This window comes from Saimiri boliviensis, chromosome 1 (assembly GCF_048565385.1).
Source record: "Saimiri boliviensis isolate mSaiBol1 chromosome 1, mSaiBol1.pri, whole genome shotgun sequence".
Classification (NCBI taxonomy): domain Eukaryota; kingdom Metazoa; phylum Chordata; class Mammalia; order Primates; family Cebidae; genus Saimiri; species Saimiri boliviensis.
This window is the reverse complement of record NC_133449.1, coordinates 47,193,360-47,217,094: the sequence shown is the minus strand read 5'-3', so window position 1 is coordinate 47,217,094 and position 23,735 is coordinate 47,193,360. Positions and strand designations below refer to the sequence as shown.

Here is a 23,735-nt window from a genome sequence, read left to right as displayed (position 1 = left end):
GGTGTCATCAAACATACACTTACACTTTGAAATGTGATGTTATTCTTTATATGTCTATTACCACAATAAAATAGTGTCATTGTGCATGTGGATATGCCGAGTGATTAGGAAAAAATGTGATCTCACATCAGAGGAGCAACTCATACGTCTGGGAATCAATGTCAAAGCAGTTGGTAAATGTTCCTGCATGTCATGTCTTTCATGCAAGACATCAGAAGGATTTGTACCACTATACTACATATATTCATCATGCCCTTCTACTTGCCTAATCATTGAGCAGGTGCACAATGACTATGACACTTTAGTTGAATGTACGCTTCACAGCTCCTCATTCAAAGTATCCCAGAATGATCAGCTTGGATATAGGTTTGGTGAATCCTAGTACATAATATTCTTTATTTTTCATAACCACATGGTATAATAATGTGCCTATATTTCTTGTATCCTCTAGTATAACCTTCAGAAATTGTCTTCATTCACTCATGGCAAGAAGACATAATATATAAACCTCCTCAAAGTGTATGATAAATGATCAACTTTGACAGTTATACAAAATAATGTTGCTACAAGGATTAGATATGAATAAGCTTTTCCATTTCAAACTCACTCCCATATTCACTGAAAATAAACTGTTTAGGAGTCAATTAATGATTTCAAATTATTTTCTTTCCAACATGGTCTGGTTGGAAGTATCATGTTTTTCGCTAAAGAATTTTTATTAAATTGCTATTTGATCCAAAAGTTAGCTCCTCTAAAAGCAAGGTGAATGTATGTATATTCATGTTTATTTCATTCGAAAAACTAATATCAACAAAACCTGTATCTCTGATGCCCAAGACTAACAAAGGCAAGTATAGACAAAGACAGGATAGAATATTAAAAACATAAAAGGGCACAGTGGCTGGTTAATATAATTATCTCAGCTACTCAGAAGGCTGAGACAGAAGTACCATTTGAGCAGCCCAGGAGTTTGAGACCAGCTTGGGCAACATAGCAAGATCCTATCTTTATAAAAATATTCATGCAGGCCGGGCACGTTGGCCCAAGCCTGTAATCCCAGCACTTTGGGAGTCGGAGGCAGAGGCCAGCGGATCACTTGAGGTCAGGAGATCGAGACCAGCCTGGCCAACATGGTTAAACACCGTCTCTACTAAAAATACAAAAATTAGCTAGGTGTGGCGGCACACACCTGTAGTGCAAGCTACTAGAGAGGTGGAGACAGCAGAATCACTTGATTCCAAGAGACAGAAGTTGCAATGAGCCAAGACTGTGCCACTGCACTCCAGCCTAGGCAGCAGAAAGAGTGAGACTGTGCCTTAAGATTAAAAAATGAATAAATAAATAAAAGAGAGTAAAGAAAAAAGAAGAAAAGAAGAATCAGTAAATAATTCAATAGGCAGGCTCAAATAGCTTACAATTTTCTAAAGAACCTTCATGAGGAATCTTCTTTATTTTACGTGATTTTTCAATAAGCTAGAAAAAAAAACACAATCGGATTAAGAATAACATGCAGCTAGTTAAAATAATTACAATAGCCACCATTACTACATGATCTAATACAAAATGTATCGGTTTTGAAGTCACTCCTATGTAGCTTCAAACCTCGAGTTTGCCATTTACGTATCCACATATTCAAATGTCAGGATGATTATGATTGGTGGTACAGATAGTCTCACAATATTACTCCTTTCAACCCTAGTTGATTATTACATAAAAACTATGATACTAATTAGTTTCTTTTCCTATCCACAACAACATAGGACAAAAATTTACTCATATGTAATTTCAAGTATCACTGAATAAGAGTAATAATACAATAGTAAATTAACTACATTATTTTTCAAAATATCTATGCATCATATCTATCTGTGGGAATTACATTTTGTGGGGAAAAAACTTGAGCCTGTTGGTGTTAGTAGTACTATATTTAAATGGGTTGGCATCGGAAACAGTACAAGTTGCTTCCATTCTCTGTGTTATAAGCTAAGAACAAATTATTGTATAACTTCAGCTCCTTCCAAAAAAGGGAGAACAAAACAACAAACCACCTTATAGAGCAATGATTGACGAATGAAAGCCACACAGAGCTGCTAAAGAGAAAGCTGTAATAAGTGTGCTGATAATAGAAACAGAGGTGAAATGAAAAACAGACACTAAAGACATGTGTTCTGCAAGGAAAACGTTAAGACTATGGTAAATCATTTTTAAATGAAGAGGAAGGATAGAGAAATAAACACAGAGAGAGACATGACCAGTCAATCAAACGTGAACTTAAAAGAAAGCTTCTATTCCTAATATAAGGCCAATAATACTAGTTAGCATTTACTCTACAGTTTGTTTTGTGTCAATACTTATGTAATGAAGAGTTTAATTCATTTACTATAAAATAAGACATCCCAACAGTTAAACATGATCATCCACCTGAAAGCTGAAACGTTCTTACTACAGAGAGAGAGAAAAAAAAAATTAAGTTCCATCAACTTTCCACCTGCAGAAAGAATTTTTATGCCTTGAAAAATATACATTTAATACAAAATGATTGGGGCTTTAAAAGTGTAAGAAAATTTAATCTAAAATCCTAATCCAAGCTTCCAGTTGGAAGATATTAGGAAAGAGGCTGTATCCACCTTTCCTATTTCCTATCCCTCTTTGCTAATTTTTATTTTCTTCCATATGATGTATTTTCTAAACATAAGTCACATAAATTTAAACATTGTCAACCTTAGAAGAAAAGATAAACTGAAAACATTCTAGAAATTTAACAGATGTAAGTATTAGCTATATTATGAATATCTGTTAACTATAACATTCCATTATATAAAAGCCCATTTGCCCATTTGTTTATTCCCATTAAAACTATTAGAAAGTTTCTTACATGCAAGATCTTATTCTAGGTATTCCAGGATACATAGAGATACGTTCTTTATTTCAAGTGGCTCATAGTAATGCAAGAGCTTTACACTTATTTTTTCAAGAACAAAACACACATGCCTCTGAAATTTGAAATTTAAGATGATACAAGGACCCTGAGTGCTTATTTTTTAAAATTGTAACGCAGAAACCTTGTGAAATTAAAGTCTTACCATAACAATAAGAAGAGTTTCTGCTTATCAAACAGGTTGTTTTTTGTTTTAATGAAACGCATATTCTTCAAAGAGATAATGAATTTAAACTATATTCTTAACTTAAAAAGACTTCGAAAACACAGTGTAAACCCTTTGTAATACAGATTTCAGAACAGTACTTAAATTGCTAATCTCCCACAATTTTTTTGTTTTTTGAATTAGAGGTAAACTCTTGCTATATGGCCAAGCTTGGTCTTAAACTCCTGGACTCAAGCAATTCACCGAGCTTCACCTCTTGAAGAGCTGGAACTACAGGCACATGTTAGCTTGTCTAGTTAAATTTCCACAATTTCTGGTATTATTTTCATCTAATTATAGAGCCAAAAATGAAAATAAAGAAATACCTCTCCACAAAAAACTGTATGATATCGAAATATGTGTACAAGAAATTTAAAAAAAACAATATGCTATATGTAACAGGGGCATTCCATGATTCCTATAAGTCATCTGATCTATTAAAGAGTCATTTAAACAGAAATGTTATTAGGCATACTCAATTTATTTATAACTCAATGTTGAGACACATACTCAAATAAGCCTAGACCAAAATTCCTATTTCTTTTATTGCAAGAAAGCATTCTCTAACATCATTTTTCTGTCACTATATATTTTCCAGCCCATTATTTTCAGATCCAAACTCTCAAAATATTTATCAACTATTTCTATTCTGCAAAGGAAAAAAAATAAAAATTAACCCCTCCTATTTGTTTGAAATGGTTATCGCTAATAAAATTTTTAATACAACATAAAACAAGGATAGGTAGACAACTGCTAAATTAAGAAGATAATAATATAAAAAATGAGATTCAGAGTGAGAAAATTAATTTCACAAGTGAGTACTTTACCACAGAATCAGAATCAGACTCATCCTCCGGCACAGGCTTTGCACCACCCTCCGGTCTCTGGAGACACCTATAGAGCAAAACGATACAACAAAAATAAGCAGGTTCATTTCTTAACACAAAACAAACACTGTCAGTCTATACATCCATGTTCCTTCCCCAAAAAATGGTAAATCCAAGTCTGAGGAAGGTCAGTTACCTGTACATTAAACAATATTTCTTGATCTAATTTAGATATGGTCTCTGTTTAGAAAACATTTTAGTTACCTATTTCTCCCTCCACCTCTCCCAAACTGTGAAATATCCAATGAACACGCCCTTAAACCCATAACAAACACTGACAGGCAATACAATGGCACAGCCAGACAATACTTTGTCCTTACAAATTATCTATACTAAAGGCTAAACTGAAAATCCAATTGATATCTGACAGAACTTTTGCTACTGAACTGGAATAAACCTGATAACCTAAAACAAGGTAGAAAATGCACTGTCTCTTCTCCATTAACTATTTCTGATTCAAAGACTAATCTATGTCACTGGAAGATGGGAATCTTGGATCTTCAGCATGTAAGCTACTTAAAGAGTGCCAATTGATTCTGTTTACTCTAGAACACTGCACGAGCACCCTGAAACACTAGACATGATTGAAAGCTGAGTGTACAAAAATCAAAATACAAAAGTTTACTTTGTTATTGGGAATATCCTTCACAGAAGATTACAACATTAAAAATTATAAAATCTAATTATGGTTATTATATAGATCCTGTCTTATTCAGGTCCACAAAACCCAGCAGGATTTAAAACCTTCATAGACACTTACACCCAAGACAGACTGCTGGAAAAGTCTGCCTACTGAATAGTTACAGCTCCATTTCATTTATAACTATCTAACTTCCTTCCCATAGGCTCCCACTTCTGGATCCCTCTTTTGCAGGGATCCATGGCAGTATCCAGTCTACACCTTCAGCCTAGAAAACCCCTGATTCCTAAGAAGACAAGCTAAAATAATTGAGATGAGGAGTTCTTTATTCCTCTGCTGCTGGAAACTAAGTCTCAGTCAACCACTTCAAGCATCAGGATGTTACCAACTACCCAACTGAAGCTTCATTACCGATTTGCCAACCAATCCTACCTTTGCCCTAACCTACAGGTACATGAGAGAATTCAAGAAAGAGGCAAAAAAAAAAAAAAATGACATCCATCCTGGGTCACAGATCTATGCACTTAAGCAATCTCCAGCTCCCTAATTTGTGAGGTGTTCTAAGCCCACTGTAAGCTAGGGTGGAAGAAGATTCCACATTGCTATATGTTCCAGAGACTGTTTTCAGCAGCTCAAATTAATTTAACATTTTTCAATAAAAACTTAGAAGTCTGTTAGTTCCTTCAGTTAAACAGACAAAAAGGCAGCAGCCTTTTCAGAACTCCTTGAATGCCCTATTTTAATACACCTTTCTTGATAACTCCCAACATCCCATGTTTCCAACTTCTTAAGTGTTTGTTTCTCTTCAAACTTAGCTGTGCCCTGCAAATTCCATTCTTATCCACTTTCATTGAGTTCAACAGCTCATTCCATTCTCATCCTCTTCCACTGTGTTCACTAGAGCCACTCCCTCTTTCTGTTATAAAAACACTCAGTGACAAAATGATGTAAAAGAAGACTGGGTTTTGAATTAAGAAACCTGAGTGCAAATCTCATTTCTGCCATTTACTGTATCTAACAGAATAATTTCATCTCTTTGAGTTTCAGATTCTCCACCTGAACAACGACTTAATCAGGATGTTAAACACAGATTCAAGTACTACAGGATATTTTGTTTAGTCTCCAGGATTTCTTAAAATTCTCAAATTCTGTGCCCTTCTCATTTTGTCTATAGGAAAATGGGGAATATTTAACTACCATACAGGAAAACAATAATAGAAAGTAATAAACCCTAAGCAATGCAGAGGAGAAAGTAAAAAGAAATCAAGAAAATATTATTTCAATGTCGTAGAAAGAAAAAAATAAATCCAGAAAACAAACAGCTTCATCCAACTAGGCAGGGTACTCAAAGCGAAAACCAAACTGGGTAGTCAGTAAGTGGAGAAGTGAATTTGAAATATGCTTTCAATATATGCTAAATATAGTTAATATAGCATAGACTATATGTAGATATTCTCCATGTACAGTAAAATGATTTCTCCCTTAGGCTGACCTGGTCTTGCTTAGGAAAAACCTACGGTCCTTTGGGCACAGATAACACATATCCGCTTTCAAAACTTTGATGGCTGAACAACAACAACAAAAAAACAGGTACTTGTTACCATTGTAAATTCCAAACATATTAGGACAAACTTTTGGAGTAGCCAAGCTTCTAAGGAACACTCTAAAAAGAGTTCATATATAACAAAATGTGACTTTCTGAATTGACCTGATTTAAACCAATACCTTGATCCCATTGCTGCATACATCTCTTTCCATCAATGTTTAGGCGCAAAGTGATGTGAAATGCCAGGCCCGATGATTGTCAAATCATGGGTTGTCTACCTGTTAACTATGGAATCATGAACCAACATTTCAAACTCTTTCGACCAGAGCTGCCTAATCAGTAAGAAAGCAATAACAGCACAAATACTTTTTAAAGCTGTGTGAAGATGACAGGAGGTGATAAATGTGATACAGGTAATCTGGTATCTAGCACAGACTAGAACACTAAACAGAGAGTAGTTTCTATTCTCTCTATCCACTTAATTAACATATCACTTTAAATAATCTGTGAAATCATACCTGTTTAAATGCTCGTCAACAGCAGGATGCACTTAAAGAAAAAGTAAAATGCATTTTAAATCAACAATAGAAAACTACAGAATATTGAAAACATAAAAGATCACAGGGGCTTGTTCCCATAATCTCAGCTAGTCAGAACTCTGAGACAGAAGTATCACTTGAGGAGCCCAGGGGTATGAGACCAGCCTCGGCAACACAGCAAGCTTCTATCTTTACAAAAATAATCATGCTGGCTGGGTGCGGTGGCTCATGCCTGTAATCCCAGCACTTTGGGAGGCCGAAAGTGGTGGAACACTTGAGGTCAGGAGATGAAGACAAGCCTGGCCAACATGGTGAAAGCTCGTCTCTACTAAAAATACAAAAAGTAGTCAGGTATGGTGGTGCACACCTGTCACATGTCTATTTCTAAAACACTGAGGGTCAACAGCAATGTGGATACACCAAGTGATGAGGACCAATGTGATCTAAAATCAGAGGAGCAGCTCATACACCTGGGAATCAGTGTCAAAGCAGGTGGTACTATTCCCGCATGTCTTTCATGCAAGACATCAGAAGAATTTATACCATTGGACTACAAATATTCATCATGTTCTTTAGCTTGCCCAATAACTGAGAAGATACACAATTACAATGACACTTCAGTTGAATGTATAATTCATGTCTCTGCAGGAGAAATGCCCTAAATAGATCAGCTTGGATATACGTTTGGTGAATACTCATAGACAATATACTTTATTACTCACACCCATGTGGTGTAATAATTTTCAACATTTCTGGTATCCTCTAGTTTAGCTTTCTGAAAGTTTCTTCACACACTCATGCAACACAATATGACACATAAGCCTCAATAAACAGTATCGGCCTTTATCAGTTTTGACATACTTCTACTAAATAAAAGGACTACAAGCATTAGATATTAATAAGCTTTTACATTCAGATGTCACTCCAATATTCATTGAAAATAACCATTTTTAGAGTCAGTTAATGAATTCAACCTAATTTTTATTTCTAAAATAGTCCTCTTTGAAGTATAATGTTATCCTCTAAAGAAATTTCATTAAATAGCTATTTTATCCAAGACTTAGCTCCTTGATGTATGGAGCCAATGTATTCATATTCAAGTTTATCTTATTTTTAATAATTAAAATCAGCCGGGTGCGATGTCTCAAACCTGTAATCCCAGCACTTTGGGAGGCCGAGGTGGGTGGATCAGGAGGTCAATAGATTGAGACCATCCTGATCAACATGGTGAAACAGCGTCTCTACTAAAACTACAAAAAAATAGCTGGGCACGGTGGCTGGCACATGACTGTAATCCCAGCTACTCTGGAGGCTGAGGCAGAAGAATTGCCTGAACCCAGGAGGTGGAGGTTGCAGTGAGCCGAGATCGAGCCATTGCACTCCAGCCTGGGTAACAAGAGCGAAACTCCATCTCAAAAAAAAAAATAAAATAAAATAATGATAATTAAAATCAACAAAACATATATCTCTGATGCCTAATAACAACAAAGAGGAGTAATAAGTCACTGTGGATTATCCCAATTCGAGCACTCTTTTCTCTTTCCAGTAGTCTCTGAAGCAGCCAAAATGGAATCGTCTTTTACGCAAATGTTCTATATAAATCCAAAGTGAGCTCACTCACGTTTCCTCAGCAGAAACCCCTAAATTACACACATAATGTTTTATTTTCCCTCCTTGCTGCCTCACAATCCCTCTTCCTTGGAGAAAATAACTATTACATCGGTGGTCTCATTAGTTCTCTTATTCTACAGTGTTTATGGGTTATTACAATCACTTCTTCCCTCTGGTTTCAGCAATACAACCTGATGTCTATCATTTCTATTACTACATCTCTTTTTCCTTTCCTTCCTGAAGAAAACATGCTGTGGAATTAAAGCAAAATTATGCTGTCCCTTGAGCTTGCTATGTCTTGAATTGCTCTTCAGAGGTTCTTCTATTTAATTTCAACGTAGAAGAGTTTATAATCGTACTACTCAGATCACGGACAAGGACCAGCCGCGTCACTGGCGCTAAATAACTTATTACAAATGCAGAATCTCAAGCTTCCTGAATCAGAATTCACAGTTTCCACGAGCCCTCTGCTGATATATTTGGAAAGGGAAGTTCCCTCTTATCTTCAGTGAACATGACATTAAATGTGTATTGCAAAATTACCTGTCCCAGATTTTGATCCATCCTTTATTTCTGTGGCTATATTCGAAACAGGATCTTTCTTCTTACATGTAGCCTGAATGGGATTTGAAGCAAAATAATCAGAACATGATGTATATTTCACAGACTATGCAGTTAATACTTCAAAATACAAATGAGAGTGTAATCACCTTCGAGGCCCGTTGTTTCTGAGAAGACACTGAAAAGAAAAAGGGATACATAATAAATCATATGTAAATATGCTAAAGATATCCATACATTCATGCAGTGTTAGCATCAACCTGTATTTTTCTGCCTGTGGTAGTGTAGGCTTTGATGTGTTATACTTTGTGTCTTGGGACAGGAACATGACAGAAAAACACTGAAGAAAACAGGAAACCAGGCTTCCAAGAGTAAGTTCCTTGAACAACAAAGACAATATATTCATATTCAAGTTTATCTCATTTTTATAACTAAAACAAAAAACAAATGCATCTCTGTGGCAACATTAACAGTAACAAAGAGGAGCAATGAGTCAGTGTGGTTTATCTCAATTCCAGCACTATTTCTGCTTCCAGTAGTTCCTGGAACAGCCACAGTCAAATCTTTTTTTACGCAAATATTCTAAATGCATCTGAAGGGAGCTCACTCAGGTTTCTTCAGCAGAATCCCCAAAACTGTGTAAATAACTTCTTCTGTTCCCTCCTTCCTGCCTCACAATCTCTCTTCCTTAAGGAAAGTAATTACTCCATCAGTGGTGTCCTTAGTTGTTCTACAGTGTTTATGGGTTATTACGATCCGTTTTTCACTCTGGTTTTGGCAATTTGGTCTGATGCCTATAATTTCTATTACTTCATCTCCTTCTCTTTCCCCTCCTGATAAAAACATGCTGTAGTACTAAAGCACAATTATGCTGTCCCCTGAGTCTGGTATATCTTCAACTGCTCTTCAATGGATGTTCTTCCCAAGTTCAACGTAGGGAAGTCTATAATCTTACTACTCAGATCAAGGCCAAGGACCAGCAGCATCAGCGTCAACCAAGAAATTATTACTAATGCAGAATCCCAGGCCCACTCAATCAGAATGTGCAGCTTCACTGAGCCTTCCACTGATTTATTCAAAAAACAGAAGTTCTCTTCAATCTTGAGTGAACATGACATTAAATGTGTATTGCAAAATTACCTCTCCCAGATTTGTCTCCATTCTTTATTTCACTGGCTATAACTGAAACTGACGTTTTCTTGTCACTTGTAGCCTGAATGGGATTTGAAACAAAATAATCAATATATTAAGTGCGTTTTACAGACGATGGAGTTAATAATTAAAAACATAAATGAGAGTGTATTTACCTTCAAGGCTGGTTGTTTCACAGAAGACACTGAAAAGAAAAAGGGATACATAATCAATCATATGTAGATGTGATAAAGTTAACCATACATTCATTCAGTGTTATCATCATGCTTTATCCCCCTGCCTGTATTAGTGTAGGCTTTCATGTTTCAAACTTTGTGTCTTGAAACAGGAACATGACAGAAACACACTACAGAGAACAGAATTACAGGTGTCATCAAACATACACTTACAATTTCAAATATGATATTATTCTTTATATGTCTATTACCACAATAAAAGAGTGTCATTGTGCCTGTGCATATGCTGAGTGATGAGGAAAAAATGTGATCTAAAATCAGAGGAGCAACTCTTTAGTCTGGGAATTAATGTCAAAGCAGGTGATAAATGCTCCTGCATGTCATGTCTTTCATGCAAGACATCAGAAGGATTTGTACCACTATACTACATATATTCATCATGCCCTTCTACTTGCCTAATCATTGAGCAGGTGCACAATGACTATGACACTTTAGTTGAATGTACGCTTCACAACTCCTCAGTCAATGTGTCCCAGAATGATCAGCTTGGATATAGGTTTGGTGAATCCTAGTATATTACATTCTTTATTTCTCATACCCACGTGGTATAATAATGTGACTACATTTCTTGTATCCTCTAGTTTAACCTTCAGAAATTGTCTTCATTCACTCATGGCAAGAAGACATAATATACATATATAAACCTCATCAAAAAGTATGATAAATGATCAAATTTGACACAGTTATACAAAATAATGTTGCTACAAGGATTAGATATGAATAAGCTTTTGCATTTCAAACTCACTCCAATAATCACTGAAAATAAACTGTTTAGGAGTCAATTAATGATTTCAAATTATTTTCTTTCCAACATGGTCCGGTTGGAAGGATCATGTTTTTCGCGAAAGAATTTTTATCAAATTGCTATTTGATCCAAAAGTTAGCTCCTCTAAAAGCAAAGTGAATGTATGTATATTCATGTTTATCTCATTCGAAGAACTAATATCAACAAAACCTGTATCTCTGATGCCCAAGACTAACAAAGGCAAGTATAGACAAAGACAGGATAGAATATTAAAAACATAAAAGGGCACAGTGGCTGGTTAATATAATTATCTCAGCTACTCAGAAGGCTGAGACAGAAGTACCACTTGAGCAGCCCAGGAGTTTGAGACCAGCCTGGGCAACATAGCAAGATTCTATTATTATAAAAATAATCATGCAGGCCGGGCACGTTGGCCCAAGCCTGTAATCCCAGCACTTTGGGAGGCGGAGGCAGAGGCCAGCGGATCACTTGAGGTCAGGAGATCAAGACCAGCCTGGCCAACATGGTTAAACACCGTCTCAACTAAAAATACAAAAATTAGCTAGGTGTGGCGGCACACACCTGTAGTCCAAGCTACTAGGGAGGTGGAGGCAGCAAAATCACTTGATTCCAAGAGACAGAAGTTGCAATGAGCCAAGACTGTGCCACTGCACTCCAGCCTAGGCAGCAGAAAGAATGAGACTGTGCCTTAAGATTAAAAAATAAATAAATAAATAAAAAGAGAGAGTAAAGAAAAAAGAAGAGAAGAAGAATAAGAATCAGTAAATAATTCAATAGGCAGGCTCAAATAGCTTACAATTTTCTAAAGAGTCTTCATGAGGAATCCTCTTCATTTTACGTGATTTTTCAATGAGCTAGAAGAAAAACACAATCGGATTAAGAATAACATGCAGCAAGTTAAAATAATTACAACAGCCACCATTACTACATGATCTAATACAAAATGTATAGGTTTTAAAGTCACTCCTATGTAGATTCAAATCTCGAGTCCACCATTTACGTATCGACATATTTTAATGCCGTGATGATTATGATTGGTGGTACAGATAGTCTCACAATGTTACTCCTTTCAACCCTAGTGGATTATTACATAAACACTATGATACTCATTAGTTTCTTTTCCTCTCCACAACAAACTAGGACAAAAATTTACTCGTATGTAATTTTGAATATCACTGAATAAGAGTAATAATACAAAAGTAAATTAACTACATTATTTTTCAAAATATCTATGCATCATATCTATCTGTGGGAATTACATTTTGTGGGGAAAAATTTGAGCCTGTTGATGTTAGTAGTACTATATTTAAATGGGTTGGCATCGGAAACAGTACAAGTTGCTTGCATTCTCTGTGTTAAAAGCTAAGAACAAATTATTGTATAACTTCAGTTCCTTTCGAAAAAGGGAGAACAAAACAACCAGCCACCTTATAGAGCAATAATTGACGAATGAAAGCCACACAGAGCTGCTAACGAGAAAGCGGTAATATGTGTGCTGATAATAGAAACAGAGGTGAAATGAAAAACAGACACTACAGACATGTGTTCTGCAAGGAAAAAGTTAAGACTGAGGTAAATCATTTTTAAACAAAGGGGAAGGATAGAGAAACAAGCAGAGAGAGAAACATGACCAGTCAATCAAACGTGAACTTAGAAGAAAAGCTTGTGTTCGTAATACAAGCCCAATAATACCAGTTAGCATTTACTTTACAGTTTGTTTTGTGTCGATACTTAATGTAACAAAGAGTTTAATTCATTTACTATAAAATAAGTCATCCCAACAGTTAAATATGATCAACAACCTGAAAGCTGAAACGTTCTCACTACAGAGAGAGACAAAGAAAAAAATTAAGTTCCATCAACTTTCCACCTGCAGAAAGAATTTTTATTCACAGTTCCAAAGAGTAATGTATGCCTTGAATAATATACATTTAATACAAAATGACTGGGGCTTTAAAAGTGTAAGAAAATTTAATCTAAAATCCTAATCCAAGCTTCCAGTTGGAAGATATTAGGAAACAGGCTGTATCCACCTTTCCTATTTCCTATCCCTCTTTGCTAATTTTTATTTTCTTCCATATGATGTATTTTCTAAACATAAGTCATGTAAATTTAAACATTGTCAACCTTAAAAGAAAAAATAAACTGAAAACATTCTAGAAATGTAACAGATGTAACTATTAGTTATATTATGCATATCTGTTAACTATAACATTCCATTATATAAAAGCCCATTTGCCCGTTTGTTTATTTCCATTAAAACTATTGGAAAGTTTCTTACATGCAAGATCTTATTCTAGGTATTCCAGGATACATACAGATATGTTCTTGATTTCAAGTGGCTCATAGTAATGCAGGAGCTTTACAATTATTTTTTCAAGAACAAAGCACACAAGCCTCTGAAATATGAAATTTAGAATGATACAAGGACCCTGAGTGTTTATTTTTTAAAATTATAATGCAGAAACCTTGTGAAATTAAAGTCTTACCATAACAATAAGAAGAGTCTCTACTTATCAAACAGGTTGTTTTTTGTTTTAATGAAACGCGTATTCTTCAAAGACATAATGAATTTAAACTATATTCTTAACTTAAAAAGACTTCGAAAACACAGTGTAAACCCTTTGTAATGCAGATTTCAGAACAGTACTTAAATTGCTAATCTCCCACAATTTTTTTTTTTTTTTCTTGAACTAGAGGTAAAGTCTTGCTATATTGCCAAGCTTGGTCTTAGACTCCTGGACTCAGGCAATTCTCCTAGCTTCACCTCTTGAAGAGCTGGAACTACAGGCACATGTTAGCATGTCTAGTTACATTTCCCCAATTTCTGGTATTATTTTTGTCCAATTATAGAACCAAAGATAAAAATAAACAGCTCTCCGCAAATAACTGTATGATATCGAAATATGTGTACAAGACATTAAAAAAAACAATATGCTATATGTAACAGGGGCATCCCATGATTCCTATAAGTCATCTGATCTATTAAAGAGTCATTTAAACAGAAGTGTGATTAGGCATTCTCAATTTATTTATAACTCAATGTTGAGACACATACTCAAATAAGCCTAGACCAAAATTCCTATTTCCTCTATTGCAAGAAAGCATTCTCTAACAACATTTTTCTGTCACTATATATTTTCCAGCCCATTATTTTCAGATCCAAACTCTCAAAGTATTTATCAACTATTTCTATTCTGCAAAGGAAAAAAAAAAATAAAAATTAACCCCTCCTATTTCTTTGAAATGGTTATCTCTAATAAAATTTTTAATACGACATAAAACAATGATAGGTACACAACTGCTAAAGTTTAGAAGATAATAATATAAAAAATGAGATTCAGAGTGAGAAAATTAATTTCACAAGTGAGTACTTTACCACAGAATCAGAATTAGACTCATCCTCCGGCACAGGCTTTGCACCACCCTCCAGTCTCTGGAGACACCTATAGAGAAAAACGATACAACAAAAATGAGCAGGTTCATTTCTTAACACAAAACACTATCAGTCTATACATCCATGTCCTCTCCCCAAAAAATGGTAAATCCAAGTCTGAGGAAGGTCAGTTACCTGTACATTAAACAATATTTCTTGATATAATTTAGATATGGTCTCTGTTTAGAAAATGTTTTAGTTACCTATTTCTCCCTTCACCTCTCCCAAACTATGAAATATCGAATGAACACAACCTTAATCCCATAACAAATACTGACAGCCAATACAATGGCACAGACAATACTTTGTCCTTACAAATTATCTACCCTAAAGGTAAAACTGAAAATCCAATTGATACCTGACAGAACTTTTGCTACTGAACTGGAATAAACCTGATAACCTAAAACGAGGTAGAAAATGCACTGTCTCTTCTCCATTAACTATTTCTGATTCAAAGACTAATCTATGTCACTGGAAAATGGGAGTCTTGGATCTTCAGCATGTAAGCTACTTAAAGTGTGCCCATTGATTCTGTTTACTCTAGAACACTGCACGAGCATCCTCAAAACTGGACATGGTTGAAAGCTGAGTGTACAAAAATCAAATTACAAAGGTTTACTTTGTTATTGGGAATATCCTTCACAGAAGATTAAAACATTAAAAATTATAAAATCTAATTACAGTTATTATATAGATCCTGCCTTATTCAGGTCCACAAAACCCAGCAGGATTAAAAACCTTCATAGACACTCACACCCAAGACAGACTGCTGGAAAAGTCTCCCTACTGAATAGTTACAGCTCCATTTCATTTATAACTATCTAATTTTCTTCCTTTCCATAGGCTCCCACTTCTGGATCCCTCTTCTGCAGGGATCCATGGCAGTCTCCAATCTACACCATCAGCCTAGAAAACCCCTGATTCCTAAGAAGACAAGCTAAAGTAATTGAGATGAGGAGTTCTCTATTCCTCTGCTGCTGGAAAGTAAGTCTCAGTCAACCACCCCAAGCATCGGGATGTTACCAACTACCCAATTGAAGCTTCATTACCGATTTGCCAACCAATCCTACCTTTGCCCTAACCTACAGGTACATGAGAGAATTCAAAAAAGAGGCAAAAAAAAAAAAATGACATCCATCCTGGGTCACAGATCTATGTACTTAAGCAATCTCAAGCTCCCTAATTTGTGAGGTGTTCTAAGCCCTCTGTAAGCTAGGGTGGAAGAAGATACTACATTGCTATGTGTTCCAGAGACTCTTTTCAGCGGCTCAAATACTTTTAACATTTTCCAATAAAAACTTTAAAGTTTGGTAGTTCCTTCAGTTAAACAGACAAAAAGGCAGCAGCCTTTTCAGAACTCCTTGAATGCCCTATTTTAATACACCTTTCTTGATAACTCCCAACATCTCGTGTTTCCAACTTCTTAAGTGTTTCTCTTCAAACTTAGCTGTGCCCTTCAAATTCCATTCTTATCCACTTTCATTGAGTTCAACAGCTCATTCCATTCTCATCCTCTTCCACTGTGTTCACTAGAGCCACTCCCTCTTTCTGTTATAAAAACACTCAGTGACAAAATGATGTAAAAGAAGACTGGGTTTTGAATTAAGAAACCTGAGTGCTAATCTCATTTCTGCCATTTACTTATCCAACAGAATAATTTCATCTCTTTGAGTTTCAGATTCTCCACCTGAACAACCACTTAATCAGGATGTTAAACACAGATTCAAGTACTACAGGATATTTTGTTTAGTCTCCAGGATTTCTTAAAATTCTCAAATTCTGTGCCCTTCTCATTTTGTCTACAGGAGAATGGGGAATATTTAGCTACCATACAGGAAAACAATAATAGGAAGTAATAAACCCTAAGCAATGCAGAAGAGAAAGTAAAAAGAAATCAAGAAAATATTATTTCAATGTCATAGAAAGAAAAAAATAAATCCAGAAAACAAGAAACAGCTTCATCCAACTAGGCAGGGTACTCAAAGTGAAAACCAAACTGGGTAGTCAGAAAGTGGAGAAATAAATTTGAAATACGCTTTCAATATATGCTAAATATAGTTAATATAGCATAGACTATATGTAGATATTCTCCATGTACAGTAAAATGATTTCTCCCTTAGGCTGACCTGGTCTTGCTTAGGAAAAACCTACGGTCCTTTGGCCACAGATAACTCATATCTGCTTTCTAAACTTTGATGGTTGAACAACAACAACAAAAAAAACAGGTACTTGTTACCATTGTAAATTCCAAACATATTAGGACAAACTTTTGGAGTAGCCAAGCTTCTAAGGAACACTCTAAAGAGAGTTCAATACCTTGATCCCATTGCTGCATACATCTCTTTCAATCAATGTTTAGGCGCAAAGTGAATGTGAAAGGCCAGGCCGAATGATTGTCAAATCATGGGTTGTCTACCTGTTAACCATGGAATCATGACCCAACATTTCAAACTCTCTCGACCAGAGCTGCCTAATCAGTAAGAAAGCAATAAGAGCACAAATACTTTGTAAAGCTTTGTGAAGATGACAGGAGGCGACAAATGTGAAGCAAGTAATCTGGTGTCTAGCACAGACTAGAACACTAAACAGAGAGTAGTTTCTATTCTCTCTATCCACTTAGTTAACATATCACTAAATAATCTGTGAAATCATACCTGTTTAAATGCCCGTCAACAGCAGTATGCACTTAAAGAAAAAGTAAAATGCATTTTAAATCAACGGTAGAAAACTACAGAATATTGAAAACACAAAAGATCACAGGGGCTTGTTCCCATAATCACAGCTAGTTAGAACTCTGAGACAGAAGTATCACTTGAGGAGCCCAGGGGTATGAGACCAGCCTCGGCAACACAGCAAGCTTCTATCTTTACAAAACTAATCTTGCAGGTTGGGTGCGGTGGCTCGTGCCTGTAATCCCAGCACTTAGGGAGGCCAAAGCAGGTGGAACACTTGAGGTCAGGAGATGAAGACAAGCCTGGCCAACATGGTGAAAGCTCGTCTCTACTAAAAATACAAAAAGTAGTCAGGTATGGTGGTGCACACCTGTCACATATCTATTTCTAAGACACTGAGGGTCAATAGCAATGTGGATACACCAAGTGATGAGGACCAATGTGATCTAAAATCAGAGGAGCAGCTCATACACCTGGGAATCAGTGTCAAAGCAGGTGGTACTATTCCCGCATGTCTTTCATGCAAGACATCAGAAGAATTTATACCATTGGACTACAGATATTCATCATGTTCTTTAACTTGCCCAATAACTGAGAAGGTACACAATTACAATGATACCTCAGTTGCATGTATACTTCATGTCTCTGCAGGGGAAAGGTCCTAAATAGATCAGTCTGGATATACGTTTGGTGAATACTCAAATGACATTCATTATTACTCACACTCATGTGGTGTAATAATTTTCAACATTTCTGGTATACTCTAGTTTAGCTTTCTGAAAGTTTCTTCACACACTCATGCAACACGATGTAACACATAAGCCTCAATAAACAGTATCAGCCTTTATCAGTTTTGACATACTTCTACTAAATAAAAGGACTACAAACATTAGATATTAATAAGCTTTTACATTCAGATAATCACTCCAATATTCACTGAAAATAACCATTTTTGGAGTCAGTTAATGAATTCAACATAATTTTTGTTTCTAAAATAGTCTTCTTTGAGGTATCATGTTATCCTCTAAAGAAATTCCATTAAATAGCTATTTTATCCAAGAGTTAGCTCATTTATGAACAGAGCCAATGTATTCATATTTGAGTTTATCTTATTTTTAATAATTAAAATCAACAAAACATCTATATCTGATGCCTAATAGCAACAAAGAGTAATGAGTCACTGTGGATTATTCCAATTCTAGCACTCTCTCCTCTTTTCAGTAGTCTCTGAAGCAGCCAAAATGGAATCGTCTTTTATGCAAATGTTCTATATAAATCCAAAGTGAGCTCACTCACGTTTCCTCAGCAGAAACCCCTAAATTACATACAGAACCTTTTCCTTTCCCGGCTTGCTGCCTCTCAATCCCTCTTCCTTGGAGAAAATAATTATTACATCAGTGGTCTCATTAGTTCTCTCATTCTACAGTGTTTATGGGTTATTACAATCACTTCTTCCCTCTGGTGTCAGCTATACAACCTGATGTCTATCATTTCTATTACTACATCTCTTTTTCCTTTCCTTCTGAAGAAAACATGCTGTGGAATTAAAGCAAAATTATGCTGTCCCTTGAGCTTGCTATGTCTTGAATTGCTCTTCAGAGGTTCTTCTATTTAATTTCAACGTAGAAGAGTTTATAATCGTACTACTCAGATCATGGACAAAGACCAGCCGTATCACTGGTGCTAAATAACTTATTACAAATGCAGAATCTCAGGCTTCCTGAATCAGAATGCACAGTTTCCAAGAGCCCCCTGCTGATTTATTTGGAAAGGGAAGTTCCCTGTTATCTTCAGTGAACATGACATTGATTGTGTACTGCAAAATTACCTGTCCCAGAGTTTGATCCATCCTTTATTTCTGTGGATATATTTGAAACGGGATCTTTCTTCTTACGTGTAGCCTGAATGGGATTTGAAGCAAAATAATCAGCTGTGAAATATCTTTGACAGAGTATACAGTTAATACTTCAAAATACAAATGAGAGGGTAATTACCTTCGAGGCCCGTTGTTTCTGAGAAGACACTGAAAAGAAAAAGGGATACATAATAAATCATATGTAAATATGCTAAAGATATCCATACATCCATGCAGTGTTAGTATCGACCTGTATTTTCCTGCCTGTAGTAGTGTAGGCTTTGATGTGTTATACTTTGTGTCTTGGGACAGGAACATGACAGAAAAACACAGAAGAAAATAGGAAAACAGGATGACCAGAGTTAGCTCCTTGAACAAAGACAATGTATTCATATTCAAGTTTATCTCATTTTTATAACTAAAACAAAAAAAAATGTATCTCTGTGACCTCACAGTAACAAAGAGGAGCAATGAGTCAGTTTGGTTTATCTCAATATCAGCACTCTTTCTGCTTCCAGTAGTTCCTGGAACAGCCACAGTCAAATCTTTTTTTACGCAAATATTCTAAATGCATCTGAAGGGAGCTCACTCAGGTTTCCTCAGCAGAATACCCAAAACTGCATAATTTCTTCTCTTCCCTCCTTCCTGCCTCACAATCTCCCTTCCTTAAGGAAAGTAATTACTCCATCAGTGGTGTCCTTAGTTGTTGTCCTACAGTGTTTATGGGTTATTAGGATCCCATTTTCACTCTGGTTTTGGCAATTTGGTCTGATGCCTATAATTTCTATTACTTCATCTCCTTCTCTTTCCCCTCCTGATAAAATCATGCTGTAGAACTAAAGCACAATTATGCTGTCCCCTGAGTCTGGTATATCTTCAACTGCTCTTCAATGGATGTTCTTCCCAAGTTCAACATAGGGAAGTCTATAATCTTACTACTCAGATCAAGGCCAAGGACCAGCAGCATCAGCGTCAACCAAGAAATTATTACTAATGCAGAATCCCAGGCCCACTCAATCAGAATGTGCAGCTTCACTGAGCCGTCCACTGATTTATTCAAAAAACAGAAGTTCTCTTCAATCCTGAATGAACATGACATTAAATGTGTATTGCAAAATTACCTCTTCCAGATTTGTCTCCATTCTTTATTTCACTGGCTATAACTGAAACTGATGTTTTCTTGTCACTTGTAGCCTGAATGGGATTGGAAACAAAATAATCAATACATTAAGTGCGTTTCATAGACTATCGAGTTAATATTTAAGAACATAAATGAGAGTGTAATTACCCACAAGGCTGGTTGTTTTGCAGAAGACACTGAAAAGAAAAAGGGATACATGATCAATCACATGTAAATGCGAGAAAGTTAACCATAGATTCATGCAGTGTTAGCATCAAGCTTTATCCCCCTGCCTGTATTAGTGTAGGCTTTCATGTTTCATACTTTGTGTCTTGGAACAGGAACATGACAGAAACACACGGAAGAGAACAGAATTACAGGTGTCATCAAACATACACTTACAATTTCAAATTTGATATTATTCTTTATATGTCTATTACCACAATAAAAGAGTGTCATTGTGCATGTGGATATGCTGAGTGATGAGGAAAAAATGTGATCTAAAATCAGAGGAGCAACTCTTAAGTCTGGGAATCAATGTCAAAGCAGGTGGTAAATGCTCCTGCATGTCATGTTTTTCATGCAAGACATCAAAAGGATTTGTACCACTATACTACATATATTCCTCATGCTCTTCTACTTGCCTAATCATTGAGCAGGTGCACAATGACTATGACACTTTAGTTGAATGTACGCTTCACAACTCCTCAGTCAATGTGTCCCAGAATGATCAGCTTGGATATAGGTTTGGTGAATCCTAGTATATAATATTCTTCATTTCTCATACCCACATAGTATAATAATGTGCCTACATTTCTTGTATCCTCTAGTTTAATCTTCAGAAATTGTCTTCATTCACTCATGGCAAGAAGACATAATATATAAACCTCATCAAAAAGTATGATAAATGATCAAATTTGACATAGTTATATAAAATAATGTTGCTACAAAGATTAGATATGCATAAGCTTTTCCATTTCAAACTCACTCCAATATTAACTGAAAATAAACTGTTTAGGAGTCAATTAATGATTTCAAATTATTTTCTTTCCAACATGGTCTGGTTGGAAAGATCATGTTTTTCACTAAAGAATTTTTTTTTAATTGCGATTTGATCCAAAAGTTAGCTCCTTTAAAAGCAAAGTGAATGTATGTATATTCATGTTTATCTCATTCGAAGAACTAATATCAACAAAACCTGTATCTCTGATGCCCAAGACTAACAAAGGCAAGTATAGACAAAGACAGGATAGAATATTAAAAACATAAAAGGGCACAGTGGCTGGTTAATATAATTATCTCAGCTACTCAGAAGGCTGAGACAAAAGTATCACTTGAGCAGCCCAGGTGTTTGAGACCAGCCTGGGCAACATAGCAAGATTGTGCCTTTTTTTTTTTTTGGAGACAGAGTCTCACTCTGTCACCCAGGCTGGAGTACAATGGCATGATCTCGGCTCACTGCAACCTCCACATCCCAGGTTCAAGCGATTCTCCTGCCGCAGCCTCCTGAGTAGCTGGGATTACAGGCGCGTGCCACCGCATCCAGCTAATTTTTGTATTTTTAGTAGAGATGGAGTTTCAACATTTTTTTTTGGCCAGGCTGGTCTCGAACTCCTGACTTTGTGATTCACCTGCCTCGGCCTCCCAAAGCGCTGGGATTAAATGCGTGAGCCACTGCACCTGGCCCAATTCTGTCTTTATAAAAATAATCATGCAGGCTGGACACATTGGCCCAAGCCTTTAATCTCATTGGGAGGCAGAGGCAGAGGCCAGCGGATCACTTGAGGTCAGGAGATCGAGACAAGCCTGGCCAACATGGTGAAACCTCGTCTCTACCAAAAATACAAAAATTAGCTAGATGTGGCGGCACAAACCTGTAGTCTAAGATACTAGTGAGGTAGAGGCACGAGAATCACTTGATTCCAAGAGATGGAAGTTCCAATGAGCAAGACTGTGCCATTGCACTCCAGTCTAGGCAGCAGAAAGAGTGAGACTGTGCCTTAAGATTAAAAAAGAAAAGAAAAGAAAAGGAGAGTAAAGAAAAAAGAAGAAAAGAAGATTCAGGAAATAATTCAGTAGGCAGGCTCAAATAGCTTACAATTTTCTAAAGAATCTTCATGAGGAATCCTCTTTATTTCATGTGATTTTTCAATACGCTAGAAGAAAAACACAATTGGTTTAAGAATAACATGCAGCAAGTTAAAATAATTACAACAGCCACCATTACTTCATGATCTAACACAAAATGTATAGATTTTGAAGTCACTCCTATGTAGATTCAAATCTCGAGTCCGCCATCTATGTATCCACATATTCTAATGCCGTGATGATTATGATTGGTGGTACAGATAGTCTCACAATGTTACTCCTTTCAACCCTAGTGGATTATTACACAAATACTGTGATACTCATTAGTTTCTTTTCCTATCCACAACTACCTATGACAAAAATTTACTTGTATGTAATTTCAAGAATCACTGAATAAAAGTAATAATACAAAAGTAAATTAACTACATTATTTTTCAAAATATCTATGCATCATATCTATCTGTGGGAATTACATTTTGTGGGGAAAAACTGTGAGCCTGTTGGTGTTAGTAGTACTATATTTAAATGGGTTGGCATTGGAAACAGTACAAGTTGCCTGCATTCTCTTTGTTATAAGCTAAGAACAAATTATTGTATAACTTCAGCTCCTTCCGAAAAAGGGAGAACAAAACAACCAACCACCTTATAGAGCAATGATTGACGAATGAAAGCCACACAGAGCTGCCAAAGAGAAAGCGGTAATAAGTGTGCTGATAATAGAAACAGAGGTGAAATGAAAAAACAGACACTAAAAACCTGTGTTCTGCAAGAAAAAAAGACTGAGGTAAATCATTTTTAAACAAAGAGGAAGGACAGAGAAACAAACAGAGAGAGAGAAATGACCCGTCAATCAAACATGAACTTAAAAGAAAAGCTTGTGTTCGTAATACAAGCACAATAATACTGGTTAGCATTCACTCTACAATTTGTTTTGTGTCAGTGCTTATGTAACAAAGAGTTTAATTAATTTATTATAAAATAAGACATCCCGAGAGTTTTAAACATGATCACCCAAATTAAAGCTGAAACATTCTTACTACAGAGAGAGAGAAAGAAACAAATAAAGTTCCATCAACTTTCCACCTGCAGAAAGAATTTTTATTCACAATTCCAAAGAGTAATGTATGGCTTGAAATATATATACTTAATACAATATGATTGGGGCTTTAAAAGTTTAAGAAAATTTAATCTAAAATCCTAATTCAAGCTTCCAGTTGGAAGATATTAGAAAGCAACGGTATCCACTTTTCCTATTTCCTATCCCTCCTTGCTAATTTTTATTTTCTTCCATATGATGTATTTTCTAAACATAAGTCACGTAAATTTACACATGTTAACATTAGAAGATAAACTGAAAACATTCTAGAAATTTAACAGATTTAACTATTAGCTATATTATGCATATTTGTTAACTACAATATTCCGTTATAGAAAAGCCCATTTCCCCATTTGTTTATTCCCATTTAAACTATTAGAAAGTTTC

General features: G+C 35.8%; 1 protein-coding gene across 7 annotated transcripts in view; it reads right to left on the bottom strand.

The window, feature by feature from the left end:
• LOC101029346 (uncharacterized) overlaps positions 1-23,735 on the bottom strand; it is a 181,774-nt gene that overhangs the window by 108,395 nt on the left and 49,644 nt on the right. For all 7 annotated transcript variants that reach the window (XM_074396877.1, XM_074396884.1, XM_074396893.1 and 4 more), the window contains 15 exons: positions 22,263-22,320; positions 20,333-20,361; positions 20,166-20,238; positions 19,184-19,212; positions 19,018-19,090; positions 17,172-17,202; positions 14,461-14,527; positions 11,878-11,935; positions 10,235-10,263; positions 10,068-10,140; positions 9,077-9,105; positions 8,910-8,982; positions 6,735-6,765; positions 3,971-4,037; positions 1,416-1,473 (listed from right to left, as the gene is read on the bottom strand). In XM_074396877.1, coding sequence (XP_074252978.1) covers positions 1,416-1,473; positions 3,971-4,037; positions 6,735-6,765; positions 8,910-8,982; positions 9,077-9,105; positions 10,068-10,140; positions 10,235-10,263; positions 11,878-11,935; positions 14,461-14,527; positions 17,172-17,202; positions 19,018-19,090; positions 19,184-19,212; positions 20,166-20,238; positions 20,333-20,361; positions 22,263-22,320 — 778 coding nt within the window. The remainder of the gene's footprint in view (positions 1-1,415; positions 1,474-3,970; positions 4,038-6,734; positions 6,766-8,909; positions 8,983-9,076; positions 9,106-10,067; positions 10,141-10,234; positions 10,264-11,877; positions 11,936-14,460; positions 14,528-17,171; positions 17,203-19,017; positions 19,091-19,183; positions 19,213-20,165; positions 20,239-20,332; positions 20,362-22,262; positions 22,321-23,735) is intronic.